The sequence below is a fragment of the Capra hircus genome, chromosome 1, assembly GCF_001704415.2.
Source record: "Capra hircus breed San Clemente chromosome 1, ASM170441v1, whole genome shotgun sequence".
Lineage (NCBI taxonomy): Eukaryota > Metazoa > Chordata > Mammalia > Artiodactyla > Bovidae > Capra > Capra hircus.
The window spans coordinates 127,933,105-127,945,764 of NC_030808.1; the positions used below are offsets into that span (position 1 = coordinate 127,933,105).

Sequence of the window (12,660 nt, forward strand, 5' to 3'; positions counted from 1 at the left end):
CTCAACCTGGTGCTTTGTGATGACATAGAGGGGTGGGATGGAGTGGTGGGTGGAAGGGAGGTTCAAGATGGAGGTCACATAAGTATACTTATGGCTGATTCATGTTGATGTATGGCAGAATCCAATACAATATTTTAAATCAGTTATCCTCCAATTAAAATTAAATCGGAAAAAATAGAGTGTGGCTGGGAGAGAGCCCTTCTGGTCTGCCACCCAGAGCCCCTCAACTGCTCACTCACCATTCACCATCCTTTATACTCTCCTGGGTGCCAGAACGTCTTCCTACACATTATTTTCACTCAGCAAAACAGCCATGTTTTCTATTTTTGACTTAAGAATCCTAGACCTGTGATGCACTCTATTTATTAATGACAAGACTCCAAGAAAGCAATTCAATTAGCATTGTGCAATAGGAGGCTAGCAAAAACTAGAAATATATTTGCACTCAGAGGTGGTTGTGATGCAGGATTTAAAAAAAGAGTGTATACATATCCTGAAAAATCTTTCTGTTTAATATCTAGGGTGTCTGCACACACTACATGGCTTCTCTGCTAACATTTAAACATACACATGCTCATGAATTATTGTAAGAAAAGAAAATAACCTGATTTCCCACACAAAGAACCTTCCCCAAATATTTGCAAACACAGATTCCTAAAGCTAGATCTGCATACATTTTTAAAGTGTTTGCTCTTTGCCTAGCATTCTGTTTGATTCAGCTGATGATAAGATAGGACTGTGTTTTCCAGGAGCTCACATTCATTTGGGAGAATAAAGTATAGACACTGGAAAAGTAAAATAAAAATATAAGAGCAAATTGCCAGTTCAGTTGATTTCCTAAGACAGTGCATGATTAATTTCCAAACACATGATATAGAAAATACATCTAACAGATCAGAGGGGAAAAATAATAGCAGTGATTTATTAAGTCCCCAGGGCTTCCCTGGTGGCTCAGATGGCAAAGAGTCTGCCTGCAATACAGGAGACCTGGGTTTGATCCCTGGGTCCAAAAGATCCCTTGGAGAAGGGAGTATCTACCCACTCCAGTATTCTTGCCTGGGAAATCCCATGGACAGATGAGCCTGGTGGGCTTCAGTCCATGGGGTCACAGAGACTTGAATATGACTGAGCTACTAACACACACAGGTGGTGCTAGTGGTAAAGAATCCACTTGCCAATGCAGGAGACTCAAGAGGTGCAGTTTGATCCCTGGGTTGGGAAGATCCCCTGGAGAAGGAAATGGAAACACACTCCAGTATTCCTGCCTTGGAGAATACCATGGACAGAAGGACCTGGCAGGATACGGTCCATAGGGTCGCAAAGAGTTGGGCATGACTGAAGCAACTTACCACACACACATTGGGTCCTTAAAACATGACGATTTTTTCCCCAGGGTATTTTATTTAATAATGCTTAAGTGTCAGGATAGTACTTTTGAGATCACAGTCTGTCTCTTCTGATTTCTTCCATCTTACCCTCAGTTTAAACACATCTCTATCTTGTGCTCATTGCTGCAAGAACGGTTGACAGGAGGGAGAGAAGATGGGGCTTGGAGCTGAGTCGCTTCCTCAATTTCATTTCAAGTCCTAAATTTAGAAGGGGGGAAGATGTATCTTTAACATCCGTGGAAAATAGAGGGTGAAAAAAACCCTGCCTTTCCCCAGTCTAGGAGATGATACCCTAGACTAGGGGGTGGCAGGGGAGGGGTGGATGGATAGGATGACAGAGATGCAGAATGAGGGTGAACACCTGGAAACAGTGTGTGATGTTGGGAGAGAGAGCGAACCTGGCACATCAGGATAGATGGAGAGAGGGACCAAGCATGGTTTTACAAGATATGAGAAGCAGCAGAGGTATTTCTGTGTCCCTAAGACAAGGAATTACACAGAGCACTGATGACCCCAAAGGGGATCAAAGAGATGGACACCGTTTCAGTAGACATCTGCATGGAGAGATGACTGGAGGCCCCTCAACACTCTAGCCCCTTATACATCCCCCTGAAATCAGCTGGCACCCTAAATGGCAGCCCACTCCAGTATTCTTGCCTGGAGAATCCCACAGACAGAGGAGCCAGGCAGTCTACAGTCCATGAGGTTGCAAGAGTCAGACACAACTGAGTGACTAGGGAGAATTCCAAATGTGCCAAGGTTGAATCCCCCCACTCAGATAGACGAGGAACTGGAAGTGACACCAAGATGGATGTGGAAAAAGGACTCTTTTCTTTGTGAATTCAGATTCTTACCCGCTAAACTACACCTTCTTTTACAGATGATGTTTTCACAGCTAGGTAACTTGCCTCAGGCCCTACAGGCAGAAGTTAGTGAAACTGATTCAGACTCAGGTTTTGCTTGCTCTCAAGCTTTTGACCTGAGTGCCATACAAGACATATGGCTGGGAGGGTTCGAGCAGAATTTCTTGGAGGATCTCATAATTGGGCTGCTTCAGAAAGATGAGGACAGGCTGGAATTGATACAAGGCTGAGGGTGAATGTCCAATTACACAGAGTTCTGTAGACAATGTATGATTTCAGCAGCAACTCCCAATGATTTGTGTCAAGTTTACTGGGAAACATAGTTCTCCTGAAAAATAATAGTCTTTGGCAAAAGTGATTTAACATAGCTTGTTATTCTGAGCCAGAGTTTTCATTCAGCTTTCTTTCCACTGAGAGGTGGGCCCACCAACTATACACATAGCTTTAGAATCAATAATATTCACTTTCCTCTGTGTAAAAGACCTGTGTTGTGTGAATGGACAAAGTAGCTTCCCTTTGCAAAGTATTTGCAGAGTATGTGTGGGATGCTGCTGGTCTTTTTTTTTTTTTTTTTTCCTGCTGTCATTCCCACAGCTATTTAGTCTGAGAAGCACATAGAAAGGAGTGGGGGCCATGTTCCCTCCTGCTTGAGTTGGATACTGCTCTGTGCATGGCTTGTTGATGGGGATGCCTCTCAATGAACACAATTTCACGGATGGTTGGCTATCAATTTTGAGCAATGCAAATGGTGAGACCATTCGAAATCTTGCTTTCTCTCATTTCAGTGATGGAGATACCCACTGAATGCAAAGACTAAGTGAAGTGTGTAATAGACTCCCATAAACTGTGGCTTTAAAACCTGCACACAACCCCAGGGTTTAGAACTGTAGCTGTAAGGACTGGTGGTCAAGGATGCTCTGCCCTCAGGGCTGGCCGTGACACAGTCTCAGCAGGCTTTCTTGATCCTTTGGTTGCTATGTCTCCATCCTTCCAGCATTTTCAGTCAACATTTACATGGTGGGTTCTAAGTTCATAAGAAACATATGACTTATGGGATGACCCCAAACGTCAGTACTCTGGCATTAGGCACCTAGATTCACAGAACTGGAAGGGCCCTCATATATCAACCAGAATGGCTCTGCCATTCTCCAGGAGCACAGAGGCAAGACAGTCTTCAAAGACCCAGAGCAAGTAAGCAGCAACAGCGAGGGTCTAGAATTCTTTTCTGACTCCAGATTCAGCCCTCCCATTAAACCAAGATGCCCATGGGCCAGTCATTATCTTTGGCCTTAGCTTGACTTTGTCTGATCTGGGGAAGAATGCCTGGGGAGTCTTGGCAAATGGTTTGACTGCAGATTCCAGAATCGTCTGGCCCTCCTTGTTTGGCTATTAAATGTCGTCTGGTTCTACACATCTCTAGAAGCAGAGGAGGGTGTAGCAGTGTAATTAAGACTGTGGGTGACACAGTTCTTGGTGCAAATCCAGGCTCTAGGTGTCCCTTCCCAAGGTCCTTATGTTCTTTGAGTCTCAGTTTCCTCATGAGCAAAATGGAGATGATAATTACATCCACAACACAGGGTTATTAAAGAGAAGACAAGCCAGAGCTGAGCACAGTGTAGGAACTCAAAACTAGCAGTTTTGGTGCCAGCAAGAAGCAAGGAGCTCTGAGATGAGATGATGTCATGGGAGTCTTCTTTTTCTTCAGGGGTCTCATTCTCTTTTTTTCTCCTTGCCCTAGTGTGTCTCTCAGAGAAGTTAAAATGATACTTAGAATTAAAATGGTCTTTTTGCTCTAAGACCCTTGTTAAAATTTTCTAATTAATGTAACTTTCAGAATGAGATTCAAAGTTAAAATTGTAACTCAGTTATCCTGTATTTCCACACATAAATCACCAAATTTTAAAGCTGATTTCATCTGTGTTGTCTTTAGACCAATATACCCTTATGCCAAATGAAATCTAGGGCCTAGAATCATCTTTACTTGATTTTTAAATGCAGACAATGCTAAGAGACACTGTGTTAGTCACCCCTGTGTGTCAGACGTGAGCCATACACCTTTGTCAAAACAAACTCAAAACTGGGATATAATTCAATAACCAATAATTATTGGCCTTCTCCAGGACATAAAATAGGAAGAAAGGGGAGGGAAGGGGAGTCTTTGAGAGCAGATAGTCCTTGCCTTCTGCAAATCCATGCCTTAGTGGGAGATAGAGACCTCCATTAATAACTCCAATGAGATGGTTCCCAAACAGTGCTCCAGGAACACTAATCTACAAAGAGTGAGTTCCATAGTAAAATAAGACTGAGAAACATAGGTTAGGTAATGTCAAACTGATTGGTTTCTTGGTGAGTTTCTGAGAGCTTTGAATAAACAAAGGTGCATTGTGACTGTTCAGTGTGGGGCTGTGGGGATGGCTGATATGGTTTCCCAAACTTGACCTTGGCCTCCTTGTGGAACCTGGGGGACCCAAGCTTCATGAAGCCCTTGGGAAATGCCACTTGAATGTAAGGCAGACTATGCTAGCACGTGCTTCTCTCCCAGCAGCAGAGACCTCCAGGGATGCGAAATAATTTCAACACAGACTTTATTAAGAGAATTTGTATTAAATTAGACCAAGTTTATTAAGTGATGACATGAGCTCCAAGTCTGCACTAATTTTAGTGTCTGGCAAAAATAATGACCTGAAAATGTACACCAGGTCTCAGGACCACATGTGGCTCCAATTCCCCTCTGTCTGAGGAACGGATGCTATTGATTACTGTTCAGCATCATTTCTGCCTTTTTATTCCTTTTTTTGGCCATTCGTATTCTTTGCCTCAGCCCCTCCCAAGTGGGGGTTCTGTGTCTGTTCCTTAACAGAGTCTAATTTTTAGAACTATCCCCTTCTCTATCTATCTCCTGCTGCTTTGCTTGTTAAGTAGAGGGTAGGACTCAGCCAGACCAGGAGCTAGGGTAGAAGGCCCTTCTTATCCAACACCAGGGGGTGCCATCGTTAGGAAGAGGCAAAGCTGGACACTCAAGGAAGGCCAAGGTCCAGAGCGCTGGAGGAGAGTCCCCAGCAGAGGCAGAGGTCGCTGGGGACAGAGCCACAAGCAGGGAAGACAGTGATGAGCTCTGTCAAGAGCAGATAAGGCTCAGGCACGGGGCAGGGTGGTACCTTCTTAAGTGTATGTTTATAGCTATGCTTCTTCAAACACATTTAGCCATTTCATTAAAACAACTCTAGCTCTGATATCATATAAAATAAAAAAAGTCAGAGCTTCTCTGGTTGTCGTGATGGGGGAGAGGTGCTCTGGAGTGTCACCTGCTGGGTCATCTCTGTGGCTGGCACATCAGTACCCTTCCTGACTCACTCCCATGACAACTGAGTTATAGGCCCTGGGTGGTTGGACCCAGGGTAGAGGTCCAGGCACAAAGGAGATTATATAATTTTTACCATATATGAGTAGAACTTGAATTTTGTTGTTAGAAGTGGATGAATAGGGACTCTAAGGAAAAGGACAAATTAATTAGTCTTTTAAACAATCTTCCCACATGGCATGACCCAGAGAGAGACAAGGGACCTGGTATTTGTCTAAAGGCAGTGGTTTCTCAGTCAGCACAGACTGATCTTGGCCAGGAGAGAGGCTCTGACTCCATCCAGAAAACGCTGACGCAGAGCACAGAGGTGATGGCTAGGTGGCACACAGCAGCCACACAGAGACAGAAGGACTCTCTTGAGATGCAAAGTTCATCCTGACTTCAAAAGCCCTTCTCTAGAATTAAGATATGCTGCCCGCTTGAGGCCATCCTGGCAATATTTCTTAAGTGTAAATGAAATCTCATTTTTTTTTAATTACTGGAAAAATACCCATGAAAATGAAGTTCCACTGATTACTCTGGCTTTCAGATTCAACCACAGGACTCAGTAGGCTAACTGGGGCGGCAGAGTCCTGCCCAGCCTCTGAGTGCCAGCTCTGAGTTCCCGGGAGCACCCAGCAAGCAGCTGCTAGCACATTATTTTCCATCCCCACTGGTAACCCCCTGAATGGAAATTTCACAAATGGGAACTGGTTCCCTTGCCAACCTCAAAAGTACCTGAAAAACTCCCCACAATTACAGTCCCAAAAAGGCCTGTTCACACAGTGGGCTTATAATGTGCGTATAAGTGGACTTTGGAAGGCTTAGAAGCATGCCAAAGCAAGGGCTGTATTACAGACCATCAATTTCACAGCACTGTGTCCTATTGAAAGACCTTTTGATGTCTCCTCGCAAGACAAAGGGGACTTCCTTCGTGGCTCAGTCAGTAAATAATCTGCCTGCAAAGCAGGAGACCTGGGTTCGATTCCTGAGTCGGGAAAATCCCTTGGAGAAGGAAATGGCAAGCCACTCCAGTATTCTTGCCTGGAGAATCGATGGACAGAGGAGCCTGGCAGGCTATACAGTCCATGGGGTCGCAATAGTAGGACACGACTTAGCGACACCACCACTCAAGACAAAAATATAGCTCCAGGGAGCATGTAAACATTCATGAGAATCCAAGTTCCTAACAAGGCAAGATGCACCCTATGGCCTGGTCTCAGCTCTGTCTCCTCCTCCCCACTCATTCTGATCCACGCACATTCCAGTGATAGGGCACCCTGGGCATGCCGACGCCAAGCTGCTCTGCCATGGCGTATGCTGTTGCTGCCTTTATTATCCTAGGGAACTCATACTCATCCCCCAAAGCTCAGTTTTTAAAGACTTTAAGGGATTTTTCTCCCATGCTGAAAATTCACCAAAGATTATCTTTCCTTTCAGAAAAGATACCTAAAAATCATCTCTGCGCTCAGAAGCCTGGATGATGAGTTCTCTCCTACAACATCAGCCCCATCTTCCCGTGCTTATCTTCTGACTGACTCGTTCCCAGACTCAGAGACCTTCTTTCTGACCTAGAGATGGACCTGGCTGGCCAGGGCCTGTAGTCCTGGGGAAGGGGAGAAGGTCAGTACGTTCAGGGAGCCGTGGGGAAGCTCGAATCACAGAAGCCAAAGTGTACCAAGGTCTTGTGGAAAATCTGCCATATAGGGTTTAGGTGCAAGGAGCAGAGGAGGTAGAGGAGGCAACCAGCAGGTGTTTCCAATTTACACATTCATTCAACTGAAACATGCCAAGCACACTCCAAGTGAATGCCACCGAGTCCTTATAATAACCTTGCAATACAGGTATTACTCTAGATAAGGAAACTGGTGAGAAAGTATTAATAGGAGCTTAAGGAAGTTAGAGATTCTACAGGTTTCCATTGCAGGCTGGGATGATGGGGATCAGATGTGGTCCCTGAGGGCCACTAGGGAAGTCATGGTAAGGTTCACGGTGACAACATGATTAGGGCCCTTTCTTTCTTTTTAAAATTAATTCATTTATTTTAATTGGGGAATGAATAATTTCTTTGCAATATTGTGGTGGTTTTCGCCATACATCGACATGAGTCAGTCATGGGTGCACATGTGTCCCCCCATTCTGAACCCCCCTCCCACCTCCCTCCCCTACCGCATCCCTCTGGGTGGTCCCAGAGCACCAGCTTCGAGTGCCCTACTTCATGCATCAAACTTGTACTGGTCATCTATTTTACATATGGTAATATACATGTTTCAATGCTATTCTCTCATGTCATCCCACCCTCGCCTTCTCCCACATAATCCACAAGTCTGTTCTTTACATCTGTGTTTCTTTTGCTGTCTTGCATATAGGATCATCGTCACTATCTTTCTAAATTCCACACATATGCATTAAAATGCTGTATTGGTGTTTCTCTTTCTGACTTACTTCACTCTGTATAATAGGCTCTGGTTTCATCCACCTCATTAGAACTGACTCAAAAGCATTCTTAGCACTCTTTCTTATGGGCAGCATCCAATCTATGTTCCAATCTACGGGCTGACTGTGGTGTCTAGCTGGGGCATGCAGCCACATGAGAGGGCTGTTGTTCTAACACTAATGATTCCTGGGCAACCTCTGAGTATGATTCCTGGGCAACCTCTGAATAGTATAGCCTTGCTATACTGACTAGTTCCATGGGCTCGCGCCAGATGACACAGTCTTCCTCTCCTGATATCCTGGGGAATTCTGCAATACTGAGGGAGCTCTTATCACATTCTGTGAAATGTTTGAGAAGATTTTTACTGTCATGTGACATACATAAGACTTCAAGTAGGTGACTTCTACTCAAAAATACACTCTTACTCAGCCATAAAAAAAGAATGAAATAATGCCATATGTAGCAACATGGATGGATGTAAACATTATCGTACAAGGTGAAGTAAACCAGACAAATATCATTGATAATGCTTATATGCTGAATCTAAAAAAAAAAAAGAGATACAAATGAACTTATGTACAAAACAAAGACATGAGAAAGTAGCATTGACATATATATATATACTACCATGTGTAAAACAGACAACTAGTGGGAAGCTGCTTCATAACACAGGGAGCCCAGCCTGATGCTCCGTGATGACCTAGAGGGCTGGGCTGGGGGTCAGGTGGGAGGGAGGCTCAAGAGGGAGGGGATATACATATACATATAGCTCATTCATATTGTTGCACTGCAGAAACCAACACAACATTGTAAAGCAATTATCCTCCAATTAAAAATTTAAAAAATTAATGCTAAATAAATTCTTTTCATTAAATAACAAATATATTTAAAAACTGGAACCCCCCCCCCCCAGATACAGACTTATAGACAGAAAACAACCATGGTTACCAAAAAAGGAAAGAGGGGAATGGATAAATTAGGAATTTGGATTAACATATACACGCTACTATAAACACAATAGATAATCAAGGACCTACTATTTAGCACAGGGAAGTCTACTCAAGATTTTGCAATAACCTATAAGGGAAAAGAATTTGAAAAAAGAAGATATATATATATATATATATATATATATATATATATAGTTGAATCACTTTGCTGTATGCCTGAAACTAATACAACAATGTAAAGCAACTATACTTCAATTAAAAGAAATGCACTGTCTTCCGTTGCCTCATTCCTGCTTTGTCTCCTTCCTGGGTTTTGTCCCTAGTGCTCCCAAGGCTGCACCATGTTCCCTTCTTGCCATCTTCTCTTGCATGGAGCTGCCCAGAACTTACTCTTTGTCTCAACCCAGGGGGGTTTATGTCTCCCCTAGAGGGAGCCAGTTCTCCCAAGTCATAATCTTGTACCACAACCCACTTTTTCCTCCCCCCACAGTAAATGGTCAAGGTCTCAAATCTTAGTAACCCTCCAAGAAGGCATCATCCGGAGTTTGAGTCATCTCAAAGTACTGATCTGCTTATTTGAGGAGCATTTTACTTCCCCTCTGGTCTCTCACTGATACTTCAAAGAACCCCAGCTGTTAAAGGGAGCAAAGATAAAGATCCACACAGATCTGAGTGGGAAGCAGAAAGGCTAGATGCATGCTCAGAGAGCTGGATCTCCTAATTCCAAAAAGGTGATGAGTCTGGGTTTGGGGACTAGAGGAGAGGCAGCAGCAGAGGAAGTGAGTTCCCAGAACAGAGGGTCGGGGTCTTACACAATTTGAGTGGGGATAAAGAGAGATCCTTGGCTCCTGACCAGTGTAGAGAGCAACAGAGCCAACTGGCAATTTTTTATACCAGATTCCACTTGCAGGCTTTTCTCTACACAGCCCCAGTTTGAAACCAGATAAGTTCCAGAACAATAAAATGCATTAGCAACTCAGAGGCAATCCTGAAATTGCTCATGTTGATCTAAAGTCAAAATCTGGTCTCAAGCCAAGTGCTTGGTGCTTGGATTCCTCCTTATCTTTTTCAGTCCCGTTTTATTAGTAGGGGATAGTAAATTTTCCTGGCTGAAGCTCATACCACTTGCTTTGCCCTTTTCTCTGCCTGTGCCTTTGATGGACTGTACACAGACAGGCCAGGGAGAAGGGCTGGACTTAAGGGTTACCTTGCCAACAAGCGCCGACTGTCAGTTGCATGGCAATGTGAGATGGATGAATGGGCCAATCGTTAGTCACCAGGTATGGTTCATACGTTGCTCCATCCATGTATAAGGTGACCACAGGAAACTCCACATTGATGACATAGTAATGCCATTCTTTGTCACAAATCTAGTGAAAAGAAAGAGAAGCAACACTTAAAATTGAATATGCAATGAAACATCCAACAGACTTTTATTCTAATTATGAAAGAGGGAGAAGCGACCTTTAGGTTAACAACGTTTATTGCAAAGAACTCAGTGAACATAATGGCTGATATGCACTGAGGTTAGAGAAACGCACATCAAATATGATGGAGCAAACCATGGGATAGAGGAACACCTGGGAAACTATTGATTGAGCAAATATCTGACTGTGGACAGATTATCTTGGTTGGCAAGTTCTTGGTGGACAGGTGGGGGTGTCAATTTAAACTTGCTCTCTATGAGCAACAGAGAAAAGTTAAATCAAAAATGTTTTTCGAAGCTTGGGGATGGATGGTGCTATAAAAAGAAAGATGCTAGACTGGACGTAGAAATGAAGATGAAGATAGAGAAGGGGCAGAGGAAGGGAAAGAGAAAGGACAAAATAGAAGAGGAAGAAATTAGGAGTTATGAGCAAGGACAAGGCAACAGACAAAGGAAGAAGGAGTTTCATAAGAACAGAAAACCTTCAATTCCTTTGTCTATATTAATGCTTGCCCAAGGAGCTGTTGTAGTCTCACGCTCCCTTCAACTGAAGCAAAATAAATTCTGAGACAGATAGTCTTCCCAAGAAGATTCAGTTTCATCTTTCCTTAGAGTCCCTGGGAAGCCAAAGAGGGATGACAGATGAGTCCTCCTGGCTGAACTTGGTACAGACCACACCCACATTCATGTCTGCTCATAATTTCAGTACCTAAGACTTCCGGTCTTAGACCTGGGAACCAAAACCTAACCTTAATGGGTAGGTAGAGACATTTGGAGCCAGGATAAAGTCACTATTCCTGACCTCAAGGTACTCAAATCCCACTTGTTGTTCAGTCTCTAAGTCATGTCTGACTCTGCAACTCCATGGCAGACTCCTCTGTCCTTCACTATCTCCAGGAGTTTGCTCAAGTTCATGTCCATTGAGTCGGTGATGCTATCTAACCATCTCATCCTCTGTTGCCCTTTTCTCATTCTGCCCTCAATCTTTCCCAGCATCAGGGACTTTTCCAATGAGCCAGCTCTTTGCATCAGGTGACCAAAGCTGAGCTTCAGCTTCAGCAGCAGTCCTTCCAATGACTATTCAGGGTTGATTTCCTTTAGGATTGACTGGTTTGATCTCTTTGTAGTATGATCCAAATTAGAAGCCAACATGGCGTGTCTTGGGAAAGGAGCTAGGAAGAACAAAAGGTGGAAAGGCTGGGGAATGGCACCCCCTCCCTCCAATCCAAGCAAGTGCCTTAGACGTCACATTAGACTCTGTCTCTCCCCGACTCCCTCACCCTCAGATCCTTCTGCATCCTCTTGTCTTCATCGCCCCTGTCATCTGCGGGAGCAGAGACAGATGAGTTCTGCAGGAAGGTGACCCCAAGGGAGGGCATCGAAGTCCTCCCTACACCCCACTCTGGATTAAATGTGCTGTTTCTCATGAATAGATAACACCAACAGGGATGCTAAATGATCTTTTCCCTTTCATTTTAGAGTAAGATTTTTTCTCCTTAATGTTCTTTTTATACTGTCTTGTCTCATGTCTCAGAAAATTACTCCTTTTGAAGTCCATTAACCTGATAAAGGCTGATGAATATTTTAGGGACCCTTGGAATGTAAGCAGGAGGGGTCCAGGCAGACATTTCCAAAATCTTGTTACACTTCATGAGTATACAGTTCAGTACCGCATATATCCCATTAGAGGTCCTAACCCAGTTTATACTCCCCTTCTACTTGATGCCTGTGATCAGACACTGCACTGGGTGCAGGAGTCTGGGGGTAGGTCTGGGACCCAGGTGAGGCTGACTAGGGGTATAGGTGTGGTACAAGGAAGACCTGGAGACAGGGCCTGGGGGCAACAGAAGAATGAGGAGCTAAGGAGAGTTCCGAATGAGGAAGCTTCCAATCCAAGGAGGCCCAATGTACCCTGGACTTGCAGTCCAGGAAGCAAGTCAAGGATGGCTAGTCAGAATACCCCCACCCCCAGGATATTCTCTGAGGCATCAGGAAACCTCTGACTAGTCCTGGGTGGGAAGAGGGCAGGTGGAAGTGCAGTAACCCTCTCTACACCTCATACCCTTTGAAATGTAGACAGAACACAAAAGTCAGTTGGGCAGCACAAGGGGGCTACTTGCCCAGGTCACCACCACCCCACTTTCAGTGACCATGCTCTTGGGCCTGATGGCCACATTGAATCCACGTGCTGGTTGACTCTACAGTGCTCCATGTCTGCCGAAGCTGGGTGGAGGCTGGGTCCTCTGGCTTGCTTTC

At 44.3% G+C, this 12,660-nt stretch overlaps 1 protein-coding gene across 1 annotated transcript in view; it reads right to left on the reverse strand.

Annotated features, from left to right (window-relative positions):
• The window catches only part of CLSTN2 (calsyntenin 2), a 755,598-nt gene that overhangs the window by 40,448 nt on the left and 702,490 nt on the right, over positions 1–12,660 (reverse strand). Inside the window, exon 9 of the mRNA XM_018049827.1 lies at positions 10,186–10,348. Within this exon, the coding sequence (XP_017905316.1) occupies positions 10,186–10,348 (163 nt within the window). The remainder of the gene's footprint in view (positions 1–10,185; positions 10,349–12,660) is intronic.